At 42.7% G+C, this 26,130-nt stretch overlaps 1 protein-coding gene across 3 annotated transcripts in view; it reads left to right on the forward strand.

Moving 5' to 3' along the window:
* col12a1a (collagen, type XII, alpha 1a) overlaps positions 1-26,130 on the forward strand; it is a 394,452-nt gene that overhangs the window by 111,584 nt on the left and 256,738 nt on the right. For all 3 annotated transcript variants that reach the window (XM_063055440.1, XM_063055439.1, XM_063055441.1), the window contains 7 exons: positions 5,890-6,039; positions 6,656-6,775; positions 8,489-8,653; positions 11,260-11,406; positions 16,672-16,811; positions 20,072-20,201; positions 22,347-22,492. In XM_063055440.1, the coding sequence (XP_062911510.1) occupies positions 5,890-6,039; positions 6,656-6,775; positions 8,489-8,653; positions 11,260-11,406; positions 16,672-16,811; positions 20,072-20,201; positions 22,347-22,492 (998 nt within the window). The remainder of the gene's footprint in view (positions 1-5,889; positions 6,040-6,655; positions 6,776-8,488; positions 8,654-11,259; positions 11,407-16,671; positions 16,812-20,071; positions 20,202-22,346; positions 22,493-26,130) is intronic.

A 26,130-nucleotide genomic window follows, 5' to 3' on the forward strand; every position in this document is an offset into this window, starting at 1 on the left:
AAAAACTATAAATTACAATTGGAAATTTAAAAAAAATTAAATTAAAATTCAATTCAAAAAGTAGTACAAAAAGAAAGAGTGAGGTAGTGAAAATGGGTTCATTGTCCATTCAGAAATTTGATGACTGAGGCGAAGAAGCTGATCCTAAAACATTGAGTATGAGTCTTTAGGCTTCTGTACCTGTTCCCCGATGATTGCAATGAGAAGAGGGCATGTCCTGGGTGATGGGGGTCATGGGTGATGCGGGGGGGGGTCCTTTGTGAGGCATTGCATTTTGGAGATATCCCGGATGCTGGGGAGGCTACCGCCCATGATGGGACTGACTGAGTTTGTAACTTTCTCCAGCTTTTTCCAGTTCTGTGCCCTTCCATAATAGACGGTGGTGTAACCTGTAAGTGTGGAAACACTGTCTAATGAGATTGCCAGATACAACTTCAGTCCTTATCTAGGTTAAGACAAAGGCTCCAAAAATTTAACACATTTGTTTTGACTCTGAGGGACTGCAGAAAGAGAGCAATGGGCATTGTCAAGCAGTTTCCTCTGCAGAAATTACCATCTCCTCTCTGATAATCCAGAGAGGTAAGAACACAAGTACCTAAGAAATTGAAGCAGGAGAAGCCATTGGGCCTGTTGAACTTGCTCCACCATTCAGTAAGATGATGGCTGTTCTGACCGTAAACTCAGTCTATGTTAATTCTAGTATATGAAAAGCCATATTTTAAAAAGAAATATTGTGCTTGGAAAATAGTTTCGGTGCAGTTGCAGAATTGTGTCACTGACTGGCATCTTAAAATTATTTATAAAATAATTTTGTTACCGAGTCATGGAGCACTGAAACTGGCCGTTCGGCCCACTATGTCCATGCCAACTAGTGGGCTCCTCTGTAATGTTTTATCAAGAGCATTCTAAACTATAATATATATTCTTTATTTTATGGAGACATAATGTGAAATAGGCCCTTCTGGCCCATTGAACCATGCCACAATCCCCTGATTTAAACCTAGCCAAGTCACAGGACAATTTACAATAACCAACTAACGTAACAACCGGTACGCCTATCGACTGTGAGAGGAAACTGGAGCACCCAGAGGAAACCAATGTGGTCATGGGGAGAGCGTACAAACTCCTTACAGGCAGCGGTGGGAATTGAACCCAGGTCGCTGGTACAATAAAGCACTACCCTATCATGCTGCCTTCTATACCAGAGACCAAAGAACTCAGAGCAGGAGTCTTAGTTCTAAGACTCCTAAGAACTACGAACTAAGTTACTTATCATCTGGCCTGTTGAGCTTGCGCCGCCATTCAATAAGATCATGGCTGCTCTCGCCACACGAACGACAAAAATTGATGAGGATTGTGGGCATGCTATGTTCGTGCACGGCAGGTATGCTATGTTGGCACTGGAATGTGTGGCTACACTTGAGGGCAGCCCTCACACCTCCTTAGGTTGTGTTGGCTGCTCACGCAAATGACACGTTTCACTGTATGTTGCAATATACACGTGATAAATAAATCTGAAACTGCGTTTGAAGACTATTAGAGAGGGATTATATTATAATAGTGTAAGAGCAATGCAGATCTATTTCAGAAGATAGCACCAAGTAGCTAGAATAGAGAAATGTAGTGAAGTGCGAGCAGAAACAGGCTGTTTGACCCTTATACAGCATGATTGAGCCTCCTGTCACAATGCCATATTCCTATAGACTTCCAATTACCCATCAAATCCAACTTGCCCTTTTCTTGACCAAAGTGGGTAACATCACAATTGTCCCCGTCTGTCTTTCTTTCTTCCTTCTTTTCTTCTTTCTTTCTTTCCTTTTTCTTTTTCATTCGTTTTGTTTCTCTCTTTATTTATTTCTTTTCTTTCTTTGCTTTTTTTCCCTCTTTCCTTCTTTCATTCTTCCCTCCATCCTTCCCCTTCTAGCCCAACGAGCCACCCCACCCAGCAACCCCCTACTTAACCTTAGCCTAGTCACAGGACAATGTACTAACCAGTATGTCTTCGGACTGTGAGAGGAAATGCATGCATTCACGGGAGGACATATAACCTTCTTACAGAGGATGCCAGAATTGAACTCAGGCTCTGATGCCCCAAGCTGTTATAACTTTGTGCTAATCACTACGCCACTGTGGTTCCCATTGCATCAGCCACATATTCAGCCTTGCTATTTTGTCTAAGAGCCTCTTTGCATCTCCTCACAACTCACAAGGCGAGCCAGTTTCATAATGTCAGCAAATTAGAATCATTACAGAAACATCGACTCAGCTCTAAAGAAGGATCTTAGCATGAAACGTCAGCTCTTCATTCTTCTCCATCAATGCTGCCTGACTGTTGAGTTCCTCCAGCATTTTGTGTGTGTTCCTCTGGATTTCCAGCATCTGCAGGTTATTTTGTGTCCATGTCCCTCCACAGATGCTGCCTGAACTGTTCAGTTTCTCTAGCAATATTCCCTCATCCAAGTCATTGGTCTATACTGCAAATAACTAGAGCCCAGCACTGATCACTGTGCTACCTGCTTGCCTGTCTGGCACCTTGTGAAAGGCCTGTGTATTCCTGCTTTCAGTTTCCTGTCTATTAACCAATTTTTAATCCATACCAGAATAGTGCTCCTAATCCCAAGGCCCGCCACTGTAACGTAGTGGTTAGCTTGACTCTACTACAGATCGGAGCGTTCCAGAGTGCCGAGTTCAACTCCAATGCCGTCTGTAAGGAGCTGATATGTTCTCCCTGTGACTGCACGGCTTTCCTCCAGGAGCTTCAGTTTCCTCCCACATTCCTCCCACAATCGGTTAAGGTTGATTGGTGATTGCAAATTGTCCTGTGATCATGCTACAGTTAAACGGGTGGGTTACTGTGTGGTACAGCTCAGTGGGCCAAAGGGGTTTGTTCTGCACTGTATCTCTAAATAAGTCGCATTATGCACTGTAGTGCCTAACGTCAGACAATATCAAAGGCTTTCTGAAAATCCTAATGCATCAGATTCATTGGCTCTCACTTACCTATTCCACAAGAAAAGCCAGGTTGGTTTCTTAATCATGATTCCCCTTTTGTAGATCTGTCCCTGATCTACTTTAAATATACCCACTTTAATATTTAAGTATTAAATATTACTTAAATATTTAAGTAATATACCCAGTAACTTGGCCTCAAGCTGTTGGTGGCAATGAATTCCACGGATTCACTACTCTCTGGATAAAGAAATGAAGAAATTCCTCCACCTTTCTGTCTACAGGGACATCCTTTTATTCTGAGGCTGTGCTCTCCGCTACTAGAATCACCCACTATAGGAAACATCCTCTCTGCATCCAGTCTATCTAGGCCTTTCAATATTCGATAGGTTTCAATGAGATTCCCTCGTTCTTTCTAAGCTCCAGTGAGCACAGGCACAGAGCCATCAAACACTCCTCACAAATTAACCCCTTCTTTCCTGGAGTTGTTTTCATGAACATCCCCTGCCCCCTCTCCAATGCCAGCGCATCCTTTCATGGATAAGGGTCGGTTCTTTAACTACTCGCCTTGCATGTAGATTTGAATCAGTTTAGACATTCCCAGTGAATGGAAGCAAGACTAATTGGAATGTTTGTTGTAAAGTACAACATCTCTGGCTTCAAGTGTTCCGTTTACATGTCTGCATTGAGCCCATCTATTTAAATGAGTTTAAACAGGTTAGAGAGATCTGAGTGTGTTAAGTCTTCATTTGAGATCTTCAATTGCACTGTTGCTGGGTTTAAGTGCAGTTATTTTCATGTTCCCTGCATGCACTTTTTTAAGGATGCCTGCTGTTGACTCAAATAAGCCTGACTATTTTTGCATTGGTGGTCATAAATAGCACTTAATTGTGTATAAAGCTTAATGATTATTGATTATGACTCATATGACTGTTTGCCTCAAATATCAATTTTGGATATTTATAGAGAGCAACACACACACAAAATACTGGAGGAAGTCAGCATCTACGGAGATGAATAAACAGTTGATGGTTCTGGCTGAGACCCTTCATTTCTCTCCATTGATACTACCTGACCTGCTGATTTCCTCCAAACGTTTTGTGTGTTTGTGTGTATGGATTTCCAGCATCTGCAGAATCTCTTGTGTTAATATGGAAGAAGCTTTCTATTCTCTTTTACCCCTCTCCCCTCATGTTTTACTCTGCATTCAGAACTGTATGCCTGCTTAATGTATTTTGCCCATTTAAAGCAGGCGCCTTAACACGCATGAGAGAAACACACCAAGTCGCAGAAAGGACTCCTCTGGAAATCGCCAAAGAGTCATGGCTTGGTACAAAGCCAGCATCTGCACGGATTTCCATGAGATCTGCTAAAATTAAATATCAGTTATGTTCAGACAGACGCAAGCACTCTGCACATTTAAATAAAGACTCTTTTCAAGTCTTGCCTGTGTACTGTGGTCTTTGGTATTTCAGATCTTGCGCAGTGTGGTCTTCCACAGTTTCTTTATTTGTATTGGTGCTCCCTACCCTTGCTATAAGAGTTTGTACAATATTTTTACATAGGTAGATTGATCAAGATTGAGAAGTATCTGTGCAATATTTTCAGTTTATAACTTTTACTTTATTCTCAACCCTGAAATGTTTGTGTGATGATGTTAAGTTGATGCTTGATTGACCAGTGTTGAAAGTATGGTGTCTCAGTCATCGCTCTTCCAGACTACTTCTCCAGAGTCCTCACAACATTTCGTTTGGTATTGGATGTCTGAATTTGAAGGATCTTCAGAAATGTTGGGCTCTTTAGATAATAAATGATACCGAATCCTGACAAAAGTAAAGCACTTAATCCAGAATGACTTGGCAAATGACAATCCAAGTGTATTTATCTTAAACTACTTTGAATCATAAATATGCACTTCAGGCAAGAGGAAACACAGGCTTGATGGTAATTTGCTTATCTGATAATATTCCTGTACTTTTGTGTTAATAATTCTTTTTCTAATTAATCAACTAAATTAATCTTAGAGTGCAATGTTATAACTAAGTGCTTGAACTTGCTTTATCCAGCATTAAGAAGGAACAAACTTCATCTAAATCGTTGTTGCCAAACTTTTCTTTTTGCTTCTATAACAATAACTGATGTAACCTATTATTGTTAATGTACCATAGTACAAATTGGTTTAAAAAACAATTTACCTATATAAAGGTAGTAAACTATGTGGAAAGATATTGTTATCACGTACAAGAGGTATCTTTGTTACCTTTTACAAAGATATCTTGAACATCACAGCATCCAAATAAAAAAGGATGTAGGGGAAAAAAAAGTCCTTTCTGACTTTTCTCCTTCAAACTAAAAGAGTCGTTTGGTCAAACAACCACTGTTCCTTTAAGTTGATAAGTTTTTGTATTATGTCTCCAAACACAGAGAAATGCTTCAGGTGCTGAGTTTAAAATATTGTTCCTATAGTGATTTGTGTCTCAGCAACTGGCGAGAGTCAGACGAGCAAAATAAATGGGCACAAGATGAAAGACAAAGGCATGAGGTGAAATTGGACTCAGTCAGAGACATACAATTGGCTCAATTCTGTTTCTACTCAGTATAAGTAAGGAAATTTGTAAGAAGCCATTGTCTCTTAACACGTTGTGTGCAATTTCATCTCTTTCACCTTTCCTGTGATGAAGTTGCACGAATACCCTTTATGTTCAGTGATACTTTTCTGCAGGGTTACTACCTAAGGAAGGTCACTTAGGTGAGTATTACAGGGAGGCTTCAAAGTTCATTTTATTCCAGAACAAATTATGTTTTTTTCTGTCGCATCTCATCGGTAAATAATCGGAACTTCAGTTGCTCCTTAAAGCACAGGGCTCCTTCATAACAGTAAGCACGAAGGTTTGTTTGAAGGTCTGGTCCTCCACACTGACTCTTTTCTGATTGTGGCAGGGCTGCAGTGTACCACAACAGCGGCCGCAGACATCGTGCTGCTGGTAGATGGCTCCTGGAGTATTGGGAGGCTAAACTTCCGCCAGATCAGAAGCTTCATCGGCAAGTTGATCCAGGTGTTTGAGATTGGCCCGCGAAGAGTGCAATTCGGTGAGTTTTAGTGATATGTGGCGAGGCTTCAGTGGGATGTGTGGTTTTATTTACTCCTTCATTTCTGCTGCCATGATGAAGCCATCCTCAGGTTGGAGGAGCAACACCTCCTATTCTGTTTTCTCCAACTTCCGATAATTTCTCTCTTTTCTTCTCTTCCCCCCCCCCTCCCCCGCTCCCCTCTTACCCCTTCTTTTCTCCTCACCTGTCACCTCAGTCTGGAGCCTCTCCTTCTCTTTCTCCCATTGTCCACTCTCCCCTCCTGCCAGATTCCTCCTTCTTCAGCCCTTTACCTCTTCCACCTATCACTTCCCAGCCTCTTACTTCATCCACCCACCCACCTTCCACTCACCTGGTCTTACCTATCACCTGCCGACTTGTACTCATACCCCTCCCCCCTACCTTCTTATTCGGGTTTCTGCCCCCTTCCTTTCCAGTTCTGATGAAGACTCGGCCCAAAATGTCGACTCTCCATTGATGCTGTCTGATCTATTGGCTTCCTGCAGTATTTTGCATGTGTTACGCTGGATTTCCAGCATCTGCAGAATCTCTTGTGTTGTTGTTTCATTTTCCTAGCTTCTGTTGTTACTTACTCATTGGTTTTTCAATTGTTAAGGTCTGGCACAGTACAGTGGAGATCCAAGGACCGAGTGGAACCTTAATCAATACAAGGACAAGAGGAGCTTACTGGACGCTGTGTCTTCCTTACCTTACAAGGGTGGCAACACCTTAACAGGTAGGCTCTTTTACCTGCTGTGTCAGACTAGGTCATACAGTTCCCTCAACCTCAAAGTCAAAAGTCAAAGGTCCAATGTTACAGTCCAAATTCAAAGGTCAAGGTTGGAGTCACTTTACTGCCAATATGTGAAACACACCAGAACTGACTGTGGTTGGGTGCCAAGCATAAAACACAGGACAATACCATAACAGACAGCACAATAGCAACCAACAAGTTACAAGACAACAGTGCAAACAGCCATGAGCAATCAACAATTAGCAGAATGGTCACATGCACAAACGTCAATAATCATACTTAAATAAATGTGAACATATGAACAGACTCTGTCAAACTGGATTAACCCTAATCTAAATCACGGGACAATATACAATGACCCGTTTTGGACTGGGGGAATAAGCTAGAGACCCAGAGAAAACACACGCGTTCCACAGGGAGGACTAACAGAACAGCGCCGGAATTGAACTCACTGAGCTGCAAACGTATCATGCTAACCATTACACTACCAAGGTGTCGTACATGGACTGTTTGTCCCACTCCTCTCAGTGAGGAAGCTATGTGGCATCCACACCAGGACCTGCAGACTCCGAACCAGTTACTTTCCCCAAGCAGTAAGGCTGATCAGCACCTCCACCCAACTAACTGAACCCCTACTACTTAACATTTCCTGTCAGAGTCACTTTAGGTACAAACACTCCTGTGCATAGTCACCTTATACAATCGATCTATCTATATAATTTATTGTATTTTTATTATTGCATTTTTATCTTCTTGTATTTTTGTGCTGCTTCGGATCCGGAGTAACAATTATTTCATTCTCCTCTACACTTGTGTACTGGGAATGAAATGTGAAGTGCGTGGTTGAAATTTTGAAGTCTGACAATACAACACAGGAGTGGGTAGTTCCAATGGTTTTCCGTTGCCTCCATTTTGTTATATCTTAGTTGTATCTTCTCCAAGGTTGGATGCAACAATAAGGAATTTGATCATTTGAGACTGCTATTGAGTAACCAAAAAGATTGGCTGCTCAAAGCCAACTGAGCCCTGCTGTCTGTATGAAAGGCCAACCACTCCATTAGGTCAACTCTTAATGTGAAACTCTTATCACAAGCCCATTTCCAAGGTTACGTCACCATTAAAGATTAGAGAATTAATTAGACATCTGAGTCAATCAGACATATTAATTGATGATTGACCATCTCAAATAATGATTGAGATTGATGATTGACCATAACAGCTGATGATTGTGATGATGATTGATAGTTACAACTGATGAGTGTTTGATGACTCGTCATCCCAATTGATGATTATAATTAATCATCCACAAACAGTGGTTGTGGTTGATAATTGATCATCAGCAATTGGTGATTGTGGTTCATGACTGATTATCAACAATATAGCCAGCTGTAATCAATTGGAGGAAATGATAATTGCGAATGGATCCTATACCCTGTCCCAGTCTCCTGTATGAGTGGCTTTGGGCATGACTGCAGCTCTTCTGCCAATTCTACCCCCCATCTTGTGGTCATTCCATTTGGGTGAGTTCCTCACTGAGGGTCAGTTTCAGACTCCACATATTGGGTGGGGAGGTTGGGATTGGCTGATTTGGAATACAACCAAGAACTCTCTCTCCTGTTACTGACTTTATTTCCCAAGGAAATTGTCTTTGGTAACTGATCTGTTAAATTTCTTTTTCCCCACTGTAATTCGAAGGCATGGCTCTCAACTACATTTTGCAAAACAACTTCAAGGACGACGCTGGCGCCCGACCAAATGCACGGAAGATCGGTGTCCTCATCACTGACGGGAAATCGCAAGATGATGTCATTAGTCCTTCGGAGACTCTGCGTAACATTGGGGTGGAGCTCTATGCTGTCGGTAGGTTGACTTGCCAAGTGAAACTGAGACATTGAGAAACTGGAAAAGGGATAGTAAATACACTCAGATTCACTTTATTAGGTACAGGCGTGGGGCCCAGTGTGGCCTTTCAATACCGTAGCTCATCCTCCTCAAGGTTTGATGTGTTTTGCATTTAGAGATGCTCTTCTGCACACCACTGCTGTAACACTTGGTTATTTAAGTTACTCTTACCTTCCTGACAACTGGAACCAGTCAGATCATTCTCCTCTAACTGCTCTCATTAACAAGGCATTTTTACCCACAGGACTGCTGCTCACTGAATGTTTTCTTTGCACTATCTCTGTAAACTCTAGAGACTATTTTGTGTGAAAATCCCAGGAAATCGCCAGTTTCTGAGATACTCAACCCACTCTGCCTAGATCCGACAATCATTCCACGGTCAAAGTCACTTAGATCACATTTCTTTCCCATTCTGATGTTTGATTTGAACAACAACTGAACCTCTTGACCATGGCTGTGTGCTTTTATGCATTGAGTTGCTGCCACATTGCTGGCTGATTAGATATTTGCGTTAATGAGTAGGTGTACCTAATAAAGTGGCCACTGAGTGTAGACTGGGTATTCAAGGCCAACTGAGCCTTGCAGTCTGTATGAGTGGCCAACCATTCCATAAGGACAGCTATTAATGTGAAACTTTTGTCACAAGACCAATTCCAAATTAATGTAATCACTTAAGATTAGCAAATCTATTAGACGTTTAAGTCTATTGGGTACTTTAATTAGTTGTGACTTTTCATTTCCACTTTTGTAAAACTGAATACAAATTTCCTAATGGAGGAAAGTATAGAGTGGATGTCAGAGTTAAATTCTTTGCACAGAGAGTAGTGAGTGCATGGAATGCCCTGTGAGGGGTTGTGGTAGAGGCAGATACCTTGTGGACATTAAGAGATTCTTAGATAGGCTCTCATGGATGATATGAAAATAGAGGGCTATGCGGGAAGGAAGGGTTAGATTGATCTTGGAGTAGGTTGAAAGGTCCGTAGAATATTGTGGGCCAAATGGCCTGCAGTCTGCCATAATATTAATTGGATATCCCTTTAGGACAGAGATGAGGAAGAATTTCTTTAACCAGAGGGCCGTGAATCTGTGCAGTTCTTTGCTACAGATGGCTGTGGAGGCCGTCATTGGGTATATTTAAAGTGGTGGTTGTTTGATGCCCTGACTAATCAAGAACCTAAGGCTACAGGGAGAAGGCAGGAGAATGAGAACGGGACTCGGAGGGAAGATAAATCAGCCATGAAGGAATGGTGGAGCAGACTCGAAGGGCCTCATGGCCTAATTCTGCTCCTGTGTCTCATGTATGTTGGAGTATGCTGAAGGAAATCAGTAGTTCAGGTTGCTTCAATGGAGGGAAATGAACAGTCAACCTTTTCAGCTGAGACCTTTCATCAGGATGCCTTGGTCAGAAACGTTGACTCTTCAAAGGAGATGCATGGAGCTATTTTTTTTTTTTGCAGAGTCCCCAGAAAGTTCTGAATGTGGTGTTGGTAGAGGCAAATATAGAGGTTTTTAAAAGATTCTTGGGTCAGAGAATGGAGGGATGTGGCTTTTTTGTTGAAGGGATTACTTTAGTTAGCCATTTAATTACTAGTTAAATAATTTAGCCACAACATCGTGTACTTCAGGGCCTGCTGCTGTTTTTCACTGTTTTTCATTCTATGTGGGCAAATAGAGAGATATAACGCAGAGTAGGCCAGAATTGCAAGACATGGGGAGAGCTGGATTGGACAGAGCTGCAGGTTATATAGAGCTGAAAGATAATAGAGGAGTTTTTGGTGAGAAAGGACAATTCAAGTTTATTGCCATTCAACCACACACATGTATACAGCTAAATGAAACTTTGTTCCCCTGGGGCCAAGGTGCAAAACACAGAACATACAGTCACACACAGCGCACATCGTTATGATCCTGTGCATGCAGTCACAACAATTAATATGAGCTAATTAATATTAATTACTGCAAGTCCCTGACTGGCATGACTTGGTTGGCATAAAGTGTGAGGTTCATGCGTATGTAAGACAGTATAATGTTACTGACACTATTATAATAAAACAAGCAGCCATATAAATATGTAGGACAGCAGCAATAAAAGATGAAAAGTGATGAGAGTGTGTCTGAGTTGGTGGGAGGAGGAGGCAGAGTGTCCATATGTGCTGGGTGTTAAGAAGTCAGGCTGTTACCCAGCCTGAGAGTTCTTGCGCTGTGGTACCTTCTGCCTGATGGCAGGAGGTCAAGGAGATTGTGGGAAGGATGGGAGGGGTCTTTGACAATACTGGAAACACTGTGAATAGAGCACTTTTGAATGGGGGTGGGGTAGAGAGACCCTGATGACGTTTTAAGTTGTCCTCAGTGTCCAGAATCAGGTGTAATATCACTGGCATATGTTGTGAAATTTATCGTTATGTGGCAGCAATACATTGCAATACATAATAATAAAAACTAAACAATAGTAAGAAATATGTATATTAAAAAGATTACATTGCGGAAGTCCATTGCAGGGTCTTGCCAATTGGTTGAATTTTCCAGTACTTGCTGAATCTTGTTAATTCTGATTTTTTTTTTAGGTATTAAGAATGCGGATGAAGCTGAACTGAAACAGATCGCCTCCGATCCAGACAACATTCACATGTACAACGTGGCTGATTTCTCCCTGCTGTCCGAAATCGTTGATGACCTCAGCATTAACCTTTGCAACAGCGTGAAAGGACCAAGTACGAAACACTTTTTGGTCTCTTCTTTAATTGGCACTGCACATAGGAGCAGTATTAATGAAGCCCATTAACAATGGGTCACTAGCTTAGCAATTCAGAATCCGAATCAGGTCTAATGTCACAGAGATATGTTGAGAAACTTTTTGTGGCAGCAGAACATTGCAATACATAATAATAATAAACTGCAAATGACCAGAAGTATATATACAACAGAAAATTAAATTAAATAAGTAAAGCAAAAAGAGAGAGGGAAGTGCTGAGGTAGTACTCATGGATTCATTGTCCATTCAGAAATCTGACGACAGAGGGGAAGAAGCTGTTCCTGAAATGTTGAGTCTGTCCCCTCAGGCTCCTGTACCTCCCCCCTGATGGTAGCAACGAGAAGAGAGCATGTCATTCTCCTTTCTTCTCCTCATAACCATTGACACCATTACTAACAAAGGACATATCAACCTCTGCTTTTGGTATACCGAATGACTTGGCCCCCACAGCTGTCTGTGGCAATGAATTCCACAGATTCATCACTTAGCAGAAAAAAATTCCTCCTCATCTCTTTTCAAAATGAATACCCTTGTATTCTGAAACTGTGCACTCTAGCCCGAAAATTCCTCACTGTAGGAAACATTCTCTCCACATCCACTGTATCTAGGCTTTTCAATATTCGATAGGTTTCAATAAGATTCCCATTTTCTAAACTGCAGTAAGTCCAGGCCCGGAGCCATCAAACACTTCATCTGTTAACCCTTTTATTCCTGAGATTCTCACGAACCTCCTCGGACCATCTCCAATGCCAGCACACCCTTTGTTAGATGGGGGACGAAAATTATTCACAATACCCCAAGAGCAGCCTGACCAATGTCTTGTAAAACTTCAGCATTATATCCTCGTTTTTATACTCTAATCCTCTCAAAAATGAATGCTTACATTGCATTTGTCCTCCTTATCATCGACTCAACCTGTAAGTTATCCCTTAGGGAATTCTGCACGAGGACTCCCAGATCCATTTCTGAGCTGTCCCATGCCTGGCTTGATCCTCAAATGGTACTTGGACCCAGAGGCAAAACTGCTGATCTTTTCAGTGCTTTCTTCATTTCTTTCTGCCATGCTCTCATTGGCCACAGGACCCTCTGTTGGTTGGGACTGACCATTGCATCCTATCTGTCGATCTTATTGATATGCAAGTACGATACGGAGAGCAAGCTGTTGGCCACACAGCAGGCTCTCCTCTTCCTTGCAGTGGATGAACCCAAAGTAACGGCAGAGACCAATAGAGTGTGGCACCAGTGGCATTGTAGGGTTTGCCAGTCAACAATGAACTCAACGTAGCACTGCTTTAGACACTGTAGCTTTGGATTTTCCCGTAGCCTTTCCCATGACTGAGTATGGCCACAAGGCAACTGAGGTTTGAAATCAGGGCTTTTCTCCTTCTACATGAGCTGGCAACCACGACTGATCAGCCCCATCTGCCTGGAGAGGCTGGTTTAGGGTGCCAGTAACCTGCTTTTGCCCCTTCTCCTGTCAGTAGAAATGGTTCCATTGGGCTTGGTAGCTAAGCCCATTTGAAGACCAGGAGCTGGACTTGTTATCTGAGGCTTTCAGATGCATGCCTTTGGAAGCATTTAATGGATAATGGGGCATATCACCAGTAAACCCCACCCCTGCTATGGCAACCTTATAGAACCCATTAGATATAGATGTTGAGGAAATGCTATGTCCATTGCTCAAAAGCAGTAGCTGCACTGTCTCCTACTCCGTTCCAACTGATACACCCATGAAAAAAAAGATCTATTTTGCAATTAGAACCTCGCTCAGCATTCTAGCCTGCTATCCATGTTGAAGCTGCATCTATCTGGTTTAGAATTCTGCTGCTGTAATCCCAGGAGAGGAGACTGATGGGAAAACAGTATCTTGTTACTTCACATACTTTCCAAGAGCAGGATTTATAGTTTGTCTCAGGTTACCCAGCATTAAAACCGGTCTGCAGCCTGGACTCAATCAGTGGTCCCTGCGTGACCGCAGACTGCTCTTTCCTCTGGGAAGGCCGGTGGGGGGTGCAGAGGAGGACAGGAAGGTAGTTGGTTGCCAGAACACACACCTGTGTTCTTCAAGTGGGGGCCATTTTGCTTTAACAAGAGCCAATTCATCGGCTTTCTGCTTTTTGTAAATTTTTGAGTCTCAGCTCGCAGCCTCTGCAGTCAGAATCTTTCCAAGCCGTGTTTTCTGTATTGGAGAATTCTGTGTTTCCGTGGCAACTGGAAACACAGTGAGTGCCCCACGTGAAATTTGACCACTTGTTTCTGCCCCCAGGACAAGATGGAGGTGTAGAGAATGCTTCCTCATGTGTAAAGAGTCACTATTAGGAATGGGGTCACTTTATAATCAAATGTTCACAGAACTGTGGCAATATGCTTCATATTGGGGCTCGCGAGTTGGGGCAGCACAGTAGCATAGTGGTTAGCACAATGCTTCTGTCTCTATTTCCTGAGGAGACTGAGGTCCTTTAACATCTGCCAGACGATGCTGAGGATGTTCTGAGTCTGCGGCGGCCAGTGCGATCATGTTTGCCGTTGTGTGCTGGGGCAGCAGGCTGAGGGTAGCAGACACCAACAGAATCAACAAACTCATTCGTAAGGCCAGTGATGTTGTGGGGATGGAACTGGACTCTCTGACGGTGGTGTCTGAAAAGAGGATGCTGTCTAAGTTGCATGCCATCTTGGTCAATGTCTCCCATCCACTACATAATGTACTGGTTGGGCACAGGAGTACATTCAGCCAGAGACTCATTCCACCGAGATGCAGCACAGAGCATCATAGGAAGTCATTCCTGCCTGTGGCCATCAAACTTTACAACTCCTCCCTTGGAGGGTCAGACACTCTGAGCCAATAGGCTGGTCCTGGGCTTATTTCATAATTTACTGGCATAATTTACATACTAATATTTAACTATTTATGGTTCTATTACTAATTATGGTGCAACTGTAACGAAAACCAATTTCCCCGGGGATCAATAAAGTATGACTATGACTTTACAGCACCAATGACAGGTTCAATTCCTGCCGCTGTCTGTAAGGAATTTGTACATTCTCCCTGTAATTGCACGAGTTTCCTCCCACAATCCAAAGAACGTACTGGTTAGTGGGTTAATTGGTCCTTGAAAATTGTCCTGTGATTTGGCTGGGGTTAAATGGGTGTGTTGCTGGATGGCACAGCCCATTAGGCAGGAAGAGCCTGTTCCACATTATATCTGTAAATAGATAAATAACGAGAAAGTGATGTGATTTGTCCATATCCCACTGAACATTTCCTTATCCATGCACTGTACCTATCCAAGTGTTTCATAAGTATTGCTACTGCAGTCACCTCAACCACATCTTCCGACAGCAAATTCCATTTAGTGACCAACCTCTGGGTGAAGTTCACATATGTAATATCATCCTACATTCTCCCATGCTGCATTCAATAAAGTCCCAACTGCTTGGTAACTCACTCACTTCAGACCAGCAACAGCCTTGTAAATCAGCTCTGCACTCTTTCCAGCTCAATGGAGTCTTCCCTATGGCAGGGCAAACAAAAATGAACCTCATCATCTCGGTGTGACCTCATCAACATCTTGTACAACTGCAACATAATGCTCCAAAACTTGTACTCAATGAATTAAACATGATTTACTATTTTAAATTAATTGACTTTCTGTCCCTTCCCTCCCCCAAAAAAATTAATAAATGTATAGATAGTGAGTGCATGCAGATTTTTTCCCCTCTTGGGTATGACTAAAACACGAGGTCATAGGTTTAGGGTGAAAGGTGAAATGTTCAAGGGGAACCTGAGGGGGAACTTCTTCACTCAGAGGGTGGTGATAGTGTGGAATGAATGAACTGCCATAGAAATGGTAGATTCAATTGTAACATTTAAGTGAAGTTTGGATAAGTACATGGATGGGAGGGGTATAGGGGGGCTATGTTCTGGGTGCAGGTTAAGGGAACAAGGCAGGAAAATAGGCCAGCATAGTCTGAATGGGCGGGAAGGCCTGTTTCTGTGCCGTAGTTTTCTAACTCCATGTGACATAACGCAAGGGTGACTGAGAGTTTGTATGGAGTGGTTGGTAAAACGCTAGAGGTAAGCACTGAGAATTTCCCCTGAAGTGATGTCTGAAATGAGCTACAAGGAGGTTTTGAGACATAACCTGCAAAAGTCAAGTGAGAAATATGTAAAGGTCTATCCCGTTATGTAGCCATAACCCTAAAATATTATTTTGATCAAAATTATCAGTTTAAAAGTATATAGGGAATTTAACACCCAGCCCTGAGACACCAGGCCAAGGGCATTTGATTCCAAATGATTGGTTTATTGCTCATTACAAAATGTCCCTTTGGTGCTTCCTGCTTTCCACTCCAACCCCTCTCCCTGTCCCCTTCCCACTCTAAGTCCACAATAGAGACTTGTATCAGAATCATATATGTCATGAAATTTGTGTTGTTTTTTTCTCCAGTGCAAAACATAAAATTACTACTGTTCTGTGCAAAAGTCTCGAGTACCCTTGCTAAATTTATGTGCATAAGGCTTTTGCATGGTACTGAATGTGTGGGAAGTGCTTTGGAAAAACTCTTGAGAAGCACCCATGATTCTTGGAATGATTCCTCATTTAAGGGGGGGGAAGAACAAGAGGCAGATAGAAGTGGGAGTGACCTTCCAGAGTGGTCAGTTCATGTGTCTTGAGCCATGTCTTCATCTGTACTCAGAGAAAACTCTACGGAGTGTGGTGGACACAGCCCAGTCCATTATAGGCAAAGCCCTCCTCACCACACAGCACATTAACAAGGAGAGCTGCCACAAGGAAGCAGCATCCATCATCAAAGACCTTAACCATCCAGACCCTGCTCTCTTCTCACTACTACCATCGGGCAGGAGGTGTACGAGCCTTAGGTCCCACATCACCAAGTTCAGGAACAGTTATTACTCCTTATCCATCAGGCTCCTGATCCAGCATGGATAATTTCACTCATCTCCCTGATTCTACAACCCCCTGACAGACTTTCAAGGGCTCTACAACTTCTAACTGCCCTCAGTATTTTTTTAGCACAATTTGTTTTCTTTGACACATCTGTTGTGTGTCAATTTTTCTTTATATATGGTCTTTCACAAATTCTGTTGTATTTCTTTATTTTCTGTAAATGCCTGCAAGAAAGTGAATCTCAGGGTAGTATATGGTGATGCTTCTGTACTTGGATAATAAATTTACTATGATCTTTGACTTTGTTGCTGTAGGTGGAGTGGATCCTCCAAGAAACCTGGTGACCTCTGAAGCTACCCATCAGTCCTTCCGTGTGACGTGGGAGCACTCCGACTCGAGCGTGGATCGGTACAGAGTGGAGTACCATCCTGTGGGCGGAAGCAGGACAGAAGAGGTGTGTGGCTTCCTTCTGTCTCCATTGTGTGGGCTTCTTGGCATGATTAACTTGCATAAGAAGTAACTAGAGGCAGGGTGTCATTGATCTAAAGAATCCGACCAAAGTATGAAGCATGTAACTGTGTTTCTGTCTTTACTTCTGGAGGCTTGTATGTGACTCCAGACATACATTCAAGTCACTGTCTAAAATAACCCATCAACTTTCCAGATCTTAACCTGCATTATAGGATAATAATGAAGCTACACTTGGTGGTTACTGTATTAAACACCTCCTGTACCTAATAAAGTGGCCACTGACTGTATTTTTATGGTCTTCTGCTGCTGTAGCCCATCTACTTCAAGGTTTGACATGTTGAGACATTCTTCTGCACATCACTGTTGTAACGCATAGGTATTTGAGTTGCTGTCACCTTCCTGCCAGCTTGAACCAGTCTGGCCATTCTCCTCTGAGCTCTCTTATTAACAAGGAATTTTCACGTACAGAATCGCCATTCACTGGATTTTTTTTTGTTTTTCGCACCACGTTGACTCTGAGTGTGAAAATCCCAGGAGATCAGCAGTTTCTGTGATACTCAAACCATCCCGTCAGTGGTCAAAATCACTTGGATCACATCTCTTTCCCATTCTAAGATTTAGTTTGAACAACAACTGAACCTCTTGACCATGTCTGCATGCTTTTATGCGTTGAATTGCTGTCACATGATTGGCTGATTAGATATTTGCATAAGTGAACAGATGGCCACTGTGTGTAGAACAGTATAGCACAAGAACAGGCCCTTCGGCCCATCAAACTAATATAATTCGTAATTAAACACCCTTCTGCCTACACAATATTGGTTATCCCTCCATTCCCTGCATAGTTATGAGCCTCTCTTATACTTAACTGTATCACCACTCCTGGCAGGACATTCCAGATACCCACTGCTCTGTGTAAAGTAACTAGGCCCGCACAATACACTGCTTTTCTTTTTATCCAGCAAAGTGGATTATCTCTCAGATTATTTTTTTGTGTGATACAGTGTGAACTTTCTGGCCATTTGAACCACGCTGCCCCAGTAACCCCTGACAACTCCAAGTTTAACCCTAACCTAATCACTGAACAATCTACGATTAACCTACCCGGTGTGTTTTTGGACTGTGGGAGGAAACTGGAACACCTGGGGAGAACCCACGCAATCCTCAGGGAGGACGTACAGAATCCTCAGACAGTGCCAGAATTCAACTCTGAACTCCAACACCCCGATCTGTAATAGTCATGCTAACTACTTGTGCTACTGTGGTGTCCTTTATGTCCACTCAGTCTGTCTACACCCTTTTGCAGATGTTTTGGTTGCCATCACAACTTAAGGTCCCATCAGCTTTGTGTGCTGCCTGAGACCTACCAAATACATTTTACGTGTGACGATAAATCTATGGTACTCAAATGTTAAGATTAAAAATAAATCCTGAAAGCACGTACACCAGGTTCAAGGGCAGTTTCTACCTCTCTTATTAGACAGTAGAACAGACCTCTTTTACGTTAAGATGGTCTCTAGGGTTCCCAATCTATCTCATGTATACCAACTGGTAAAACCCAAATCACTACTGTTTAGAAACTATTGATTACTTGGAGTACTTTGCACTAAAAACGACTTCCTTTTTGTCTAATTGTTCTTTAAAAAATTGTGCATTTGTTTTTCTCATAAATGCTGCTTATCTGATGCTACGTGCCTGGGATGCTGCGGCGAGTAAGTTTTTCATTGCACCTATGACATGTGGTCTGACCAACACCTCATAAAGCCTCAGCGTTACATTCCTGGTTTTATGTCTTGGTCCTCTGGAAATGTTAATTAAATAAATGAATCTTCAGTGGTTGGTTTTACATTAGGTCATTGGTAATGGATACACCAGACATTTGTGTCAAATTTCACTGAAGGCATTCAAATGGTTTCTTAACAAGCTGCACACTCTGAAATGTTGTGGAGGTGCATTGGCTATCTACATTCTACTGATAAAAGTTTTTTGAGTGGCGGTTGTGCGGGGGGGGGGAATGAATTATACAACCTTCATCCTGTCTATGCATTATTCAGTCCTTTAGAATTTCTATTTCTACAGTACATCAGTGAATCAACCTTCCTATCATCTCCCCCTGGGTCCCCTCCTTCCCTTTCTCCTATGGTCCAGTCTCCTCTCCTGTCAGGTTCCTCCTCCTCCACTTAGGTGGCTTCACCTATCACTTTCTAGCTTGTCCTCTTTCCCCTTCCCCTTGCCCCACCTTTTTACTCTAGCATCTTTCCCCTTCCTACCACTCAGTCTATGCCTCTTATCATCCTGTACACCTCTATCGAGTCACATCTCCTCCTCCTTCACTGGTGAAGGGTCTCCACCTCAGACATCAGCTCTTTACTTCCTTCCACAGATGCTGTCCGACCTGCTGAGTTCTTCCAGTATTTTGTATGTTAATCAATCCTATTTATATGTGGCCAAGTTCAACATTCACTTGTAGATTGTGTTTTATAAAATTACTTTTGTATTTAATGTTTTTATTGGGTTCATTATGCTTATTGTGTGCTTTTATGCTGCATCGGACCCCACAGTAACTTCTGTTCTCCTTTACTCTCATGTACTGAAGACTGACAATAATCGATTTGAATCTTGGACCACCTTCTATGTGAAGAAAATCTCTCTTGGATCCCCTCAAAAGCTCTCACTTCTCACCTCCTACTACGTACCTTTCTTTTCCTCGGAATTTCCTCCACTCCAGGGAGAACAAGCTCAGCCTGTCCAGTGTCCCCTTATAACTGTAATGCCCTGCTGTATGCAACCTTGTGGTGAACCTCCTCTGCAACCTCACCAGTGCAACCTCATCTTTGTTTAGTGTGGCAGCCGGGGCTGTGCACTATGCTCCGGTATCTTGTAAAGTTTCAGACTCACATTCAGATTCATTTATCACATAAACACGGAAACATACATGAAATAACAACAGCAAAACAAGCCCCTTTCCTCCGTCCCACCCACCCCCGTACACACACGGACATGGACAGTCCTCCAGATCTCCTCGCGATAACGTTGCGGATAAATCGATGTACCGTGTATAAGCTGACCTTGTGTATTTACTAAGTTTTTATTGTGTTATTTATGCCGGTTGTGATTTGTGCTGCATCAGATCTGGAGTAACAATCACTTTGTTCTCCTTTACACTTGCGTACTGGAGAATGGCCATAAACTATCTTCGTCCTTGAATCTTGATACTATAATTGTGCCGACGTGCTGTTGCAGGTTCTTGTAAGTGGGAGAACAAGGACTGCGGTGCTGACGAATCTGCAACCAAACAAGGAGTACGTGGTTAGAGTGTACGGACTGCTGGAGGGTGAAATCAGCGAACCACTGGAAGGGGTAGAAACCACTCGTGAGTCATCCACTCTCTTCTTTCTTGTGTTGAATCGTAGAGTCATACAGCACAGAAACAGGCCCTTCGGCCCTACTTCTCCGTACTGACTGTGTTCCCAGAGAGCAGTCCCATTTAATCACATTTGACCCATAGCACCCTAAACCCCTCTTGTCCACTTAACGAGTGTTTCTGCAATGTTTGAAGGCACCATGATAGTGTAGCAGTTAGCACGATGCTGTTACAGCTCAGGGCGTTGGGGTTCAGAGTTCAATTCCAATGTCCTCTGTAAGCAAATTTGTACATTCCTTCCTGTGTGAATGTGGGTTTCCACTGGGCGCTTCAGTTTCCTCCCACAGTCCAAAGACGTACTGGTCATTAGGTTAATTGGTTATTGTGACCAATTCTGATTCTGATCAGAATAAGAATCAGAATTAGGTTTAATATCACCGGCATACGTTGTGAAATTTATTAACTTTGTGGCAGCACTACAATGCAATACATAATAATAGAGAAAAAAACTGAATTACAATAAATATATATATGTATATATTAAATAGTTAAATAAGTAGTGCAAAGATCAAAATTAAAAAAATTAGTGAGATGGTGTTCATGGGCTCAATGGCCATTCAGAAATCAGATGGCAGAGGGGAAGGAGCTGTTACAGAATTGTTAAGTGTATCGCCTCAGGCTCCTGTATCTCCTTCCTGATGGCAGCAATGAGAACAAGGCATGACGTGGGTGATGCGGGTCCTTAATGATGAATGCCAACTTTCTGAAGCATTGCTCCTTGAAGATGTCCTGGAATCTACGTGGGCTAGTGCCCGTAATGGAGCTGACTAAGTTTCCATCTCTCTGCAGCTTATTTCGATCCTGTGCAGTACCCCCCCCCCCATACCAGATTCTGATGCAGCCAGTTGGAATGCTTTGCATGGTACATCTGTAGAAATTGACTTGTGTCTTTGGTGGCATACAAGATCTCCTCAAGCTCCCGTAGTTAGGCAAGAGTTAAATCATGGGTTGCTGGGTGGTGCAGCTGCTTGGCCAGAAGGGCCTGCCCTGCACCGTATCTCTAAATCAAATTAAAATAAAATAAAGATAGCTAGCTCAAACACTTCCTCTAGAAATTTGGTCCATGTACCCACCATCTGCTTTTTTGAAAAAAAAAGGGAAAAAAAACGATTGCTTCTCATTTCATTCATTGATTGTAATTTATTTTTCATATGTACATACATTGAAACATACCATGAAATACAACCAGAACAAGCTGAGGCTGGGCTGTGAGGGAAGTTAAATGTGTTGCATGCCTACAACGCTCAGCAGAACAACACAGAACACAACTAGCAACTGAACAAGAAGAGTTAAACAAGCCCCATTCTTCCCCCCCGCACCCCCACACCCACCTACATGTATACTCAGTCCTCCAATCCCAGGACAGGCCGTCTCTGGCCTTAGGCTCCTCTTAAATCTTTCTGCTCTCTCCCTAAACCTCTGTGTTCTGGTTTTGGACTTCACTACCCCGACAGAGAAAAAACTGTTACCATCCACCTTCAACACAGGAGATTCTGCAGATGTTTGAAACCCAGAGCTACACACACAAAATGCTTGGGGGGGGGGTGGTGCGGGGAATTCAGCAGGTCAGGCAGCGTCTATAGAATGAATAAACAGTCGACGTTTTGGGCCCAGAAATTTTTGGTGCATGTTACCCTCCACCTTATCTAAGCCTGTCCTAATTTAAAATTCTTCTCTAAGGTCGTCTCTCATTCTCCTATGTTCCAAAGGGGGAGAAAAGTCCTGGTCTGGCCAAAATCTCCCTTTTACTCAGCCTCCCTAGGCCTGGCAACATCCTTTTATCCTGACTGCGAGTTCATGGATCAACAGACCAAGATCACTGCTTGTACCTGTTGGGTGACTCAGTGGGTTAGATGGCGTCTCTTCGGTTTATTCTGGACAGATTATACATATTTTTAATATATTTATTGTAATTTAAGACCATAAGATATAGGAGCATAATTAGGCCATTTGGCCCATCGCATCTGCTCTATCGTTCTATCATGGCTGATTTATTAACCCTCTCAACCCTTCACTTTGCTGACCAGGAAACTGGAAGATATTGTTTACAGATCTGTTGTTTGATTATAATTTTCAATGATTTTCTTCTGGCAGTCCCCATCCCTTCCATCAGGAACATTAACACTTACGCCATTACTCCAACCACGATGAACGTCAGATGGGAACCAACCAGCGGAGCCTCAGGATATATGTTGCTGTATGCACCGGTTAATGCCACCACACCTACTGCAGAGAAAGAGGTAATGGGAAAATATTTCATTTTTAATTTTATTTATTTTTAAATGCCATTATGAGAATTAAAGACGCTCAAGGTGAAGGAGCAACACCTTGTATTCCATCTCAGTAGCTTCCAACCTGATGGCATGAACATCGATTTTTCTGTCGTTTTTTTTCCGATCCCCTCCCCTCTTCAGTTCTGCAGTCTAGCCCCCCCCCCCTTACCTCTTTTGTCTTCCTTTCTTCTATAGTCCACCTTACTCTCCTATCGGATTCCTTCCTCCCCAGCTCGTTACCTTTCCACCTACCTGGCTTCACCTCTCACCTTCTAGCTATCTTCCTTCCCCTGCCACCCCACCCCACCCCAACCTCCTTTTTATTCTGGTGTCTTCCCCCTTCCTTTCCAGTCCTGAAGAAGGATCTACCCTGAAAGGTCAACGGTTCATTCATTTCCGTGGATGCTGCCTGACCGGCATTTTTTGTGTGTTGCTCTGGATTTCCAGCATCTGCAGAACCTCTTGTGCTTAAGAAATTATTGCCAGACTATTTTCTCATCCCTGGACATTACAAAACATTTCAATTGGCTTCCTATCCCTTTTGACAACAAATCAACTTCCACATTAACGTTAAAAATTAGGCTTAAAGATCTGTGATTGGTTATATTTATTAATTTTAAGATTATTTAAAACTGATTCTCCAAATTGTAGAACACAGAACAAGAGAGCACAGTTCAGGCCCTTTGCCCCATCATGTTGTGCTGAACTTTTCATTCTGATTTGGCTGTCCATGATGAAAAGTCTGGTTATTGTTGCTTCCCAAAATGTCATCACTAAGGGCAAAACCAATATGTGTTGCCTGTGCCCCGACTGACATAGCGATGTTGGGTGGTGAGAATTTTTCCTGGAATTTGCAAGGATGTTGCCAAGACTTGAGTTATAGAGAAAGTTTGAATAGGTTAGGACTTTATCAAATCTCCCCTCATGCTCCTGTGCTGCAGGGAATAGAGGTATACAAAATGATGAGGGGTATAGATGGGGTAAATGCAAGCAGGCTTTCTTCTTCTGAGGTTTTTTGAGACTAGAACTAGAAGTCATGTGTTAAGGATGAAAGATGAAATGCTTAATGGGAGCCTGAGGGGAATTTCTTCACTCAGAGGATGGCGAGAGTGTGGAATGAGCTACCAGTAGAAGTGGTGGATGTAAGTATGATTGCAACAATTGAAAGAAGTTTGGATAAGTCCATGGATATGAGAGGCGTAAGGCATAGGAGCAGGATTAGGCCACTCGGCCCTTTGAGTTTATTCTGCCATTCCATCATGGCTGATTTATTATCCCTCTCAAGCCCATTCTCCTGCCTTCTCCCCATAACCTTTGATGTCCTTACTAATCAGGAACCTATCAACCTCCACTTTAAATATAGTCAATGTCTTGGCCTCCACAACCATCTGTTACAATAAATTCTACAGATTCTCCAACATCTGGCTAAATAAATTCCTGCTTATCTCTGTTGTAAGTGGATGTCCCAATATACTGAGGTTGTGTCCGTTGGTTCTAGACTCTGCCATCATAGGAAACATCCTCTTCACATCCACTCTATTGCGGCCTTTCAATATTTGACAGGCTTCAACGAGATCCCCTTCTCATTTTTCTAAACTCCAGTAAGCTCAGCCCCAGAGCCATCACACACTCCTGATACATCAACCTTTTCCTTCTCAGATTCGTTCTCGTGAACATTCTCTTGATCCTCTCCAATGCCAGCACATCTTTGGCCCATCGAATCTGCTCTGCTATTTCATCATGGCTGATTCATTTTCCCTCTCAACCCCATTCTCCTGCCTTTTCCCCGTATCCCTTCATGCTCTGACTAGTCAAGAATCTATCAACTTCTGCCTTAAATATACCCAATGATCCAGCCTTCACAACTGCCTGTGGCAAAAAATGTCACACATTCACCACTCCTTGGCTGAAGAAATTCCTCCTCAGCTCTGTTCTAGGTGGATGTCCCTCTATTCTGAGGCTGTGCCCTCTGATCTTAGACTCCTCCACTCTAGGAATTATCCACCTCAATATCCACCCTCTCTCGGCCTTTCAGTGTCTGATAGGGTTCAATGAGATATCCCCCCACTCCACATTCTTCTAAAATTGAGTGAAAACAGATCCAGAGACAACTCCTCATACGTTAACCCTTTCATTCCCAGAAACATTCAGCATTGAGTCTGCCAATTAAGGAACTGACTAGGCCCTGATGACAATAACGTGATTATCCATGGGTCCAACAGTAAATCCAGTTTTGTATTACAAAAGTAGGTGCACACCATAATTAACGAAGTCCTGAAATTTGGGTGTTATCACTGCTGTATTCCATGTCTCCATTTTCAGGCTTTGTCTGCAGCTCCCCTCTTACCACATTAGCACAATCCACTCGTTATTACCTCTCACCATTCTTTCCCTCTGTAACAGGGAGGCAGTGACATATTAATCACATCGGTGTGTGACCTGGGTCATTTATAAGGCAGGCCAATTGAGTAAGAATGTCAGATTTCTTTCCCTGGAGGAGCTCATAGGACCAGATGAATTTTACAACCCACTGGCAGCTTCCAGATTGTGTAAACCAAATTCAATCCACACTGGAATGTTGGAATTTAATTAGCATATTGATTTAGGCTTCTGGGTCACAAGTTGAATAATGTAGCCATTAACACGCACAAGATGCTAGAGGAACTCAGCAGGACAGGCAGCATTTATGGAGAGTAATAGAGTTGGTCTGAGAACCCTTATCGGGACTGGAGAGGAAGCATTTATGGAGAGTAATAGAGTTGGTCTGAGAACCCTTATCGGGACTGGAGAGGAAGCATTTATGGAGAGTAATAGAGTTGGTCTGAGAACCCTTATCGGGACTGGAGAGGAAGCATTTATGGAGAGTAATAGAGTTGGTCTGAGAACCCTTATCGGGACTGGAGAGGAAGCATTTATGGAGAGTAATAGAGTTGGTCTGAGAACCCTTATCGGGACTGGAGAGGAAGCAGGCAGAAGTCAAAATAAGAAGGTGGTGGGAGAGTAAGGTGCAAAATGAGACTCAAAATCAGGTTTAATATCACTGCCATATGTCATGAAATGTGTTTTGTGGTAGCGATACATTGCAATACATCAAAAATTCGGAGTTCAAAGTAAATTTATTATTCAAGTACATATTGTCATCAAAGGTTTCAAAGGTACATTTAATGTCAGATAAATGTACATAATATACATCCTGAAATGCTTCTTTCTTCGTAAATATCCACGAAAACAGAGGAATGTCCCAAAGAATAAACGACAGTTAAATGTTAGAACCCCAAAGTGCCCTCCCTCCGGCATGTAAGCGGCAGCCAGCAACGACCCTCCCCTCCCCCCACCGGCAAAAAACAAACATCGGCCCCCATCACCGAGCACTCAAGCGTGAACAAAGCAATAGTAAAGACGCAGTTACCCCAAAGATGATATTGTTCACATGGTGTTCGACATAGCACAGGCTCTCTCTCATCATCATTATATGCTGTGTCATATAATGTGGGCATCATGGTCCCATGACCATGATTTCTTTTGGCAAGTTTTTCTACAAAAGTGGTTTAGCATTGCCTTCTTCTGGGCAGTGTCTTTACAAGACAGGTGACCCCAGCCATTAT

The sequence above is a fragment of the Mobula hypostoma genome, chromosome 8, assembly GCF_963921235.1.
Source record: "Mobula hypostoma chromosome 8, sMobHyp1.1, whole genome shotgun sequence".
NCBI classification, from domain to species: domain Eukaryota; kingdom Metazoa; phylum Chordata; class Chondrichthyes; order Myliobatiformes; family Myliobatidae; genus Mobula; species Mobula hypostoma.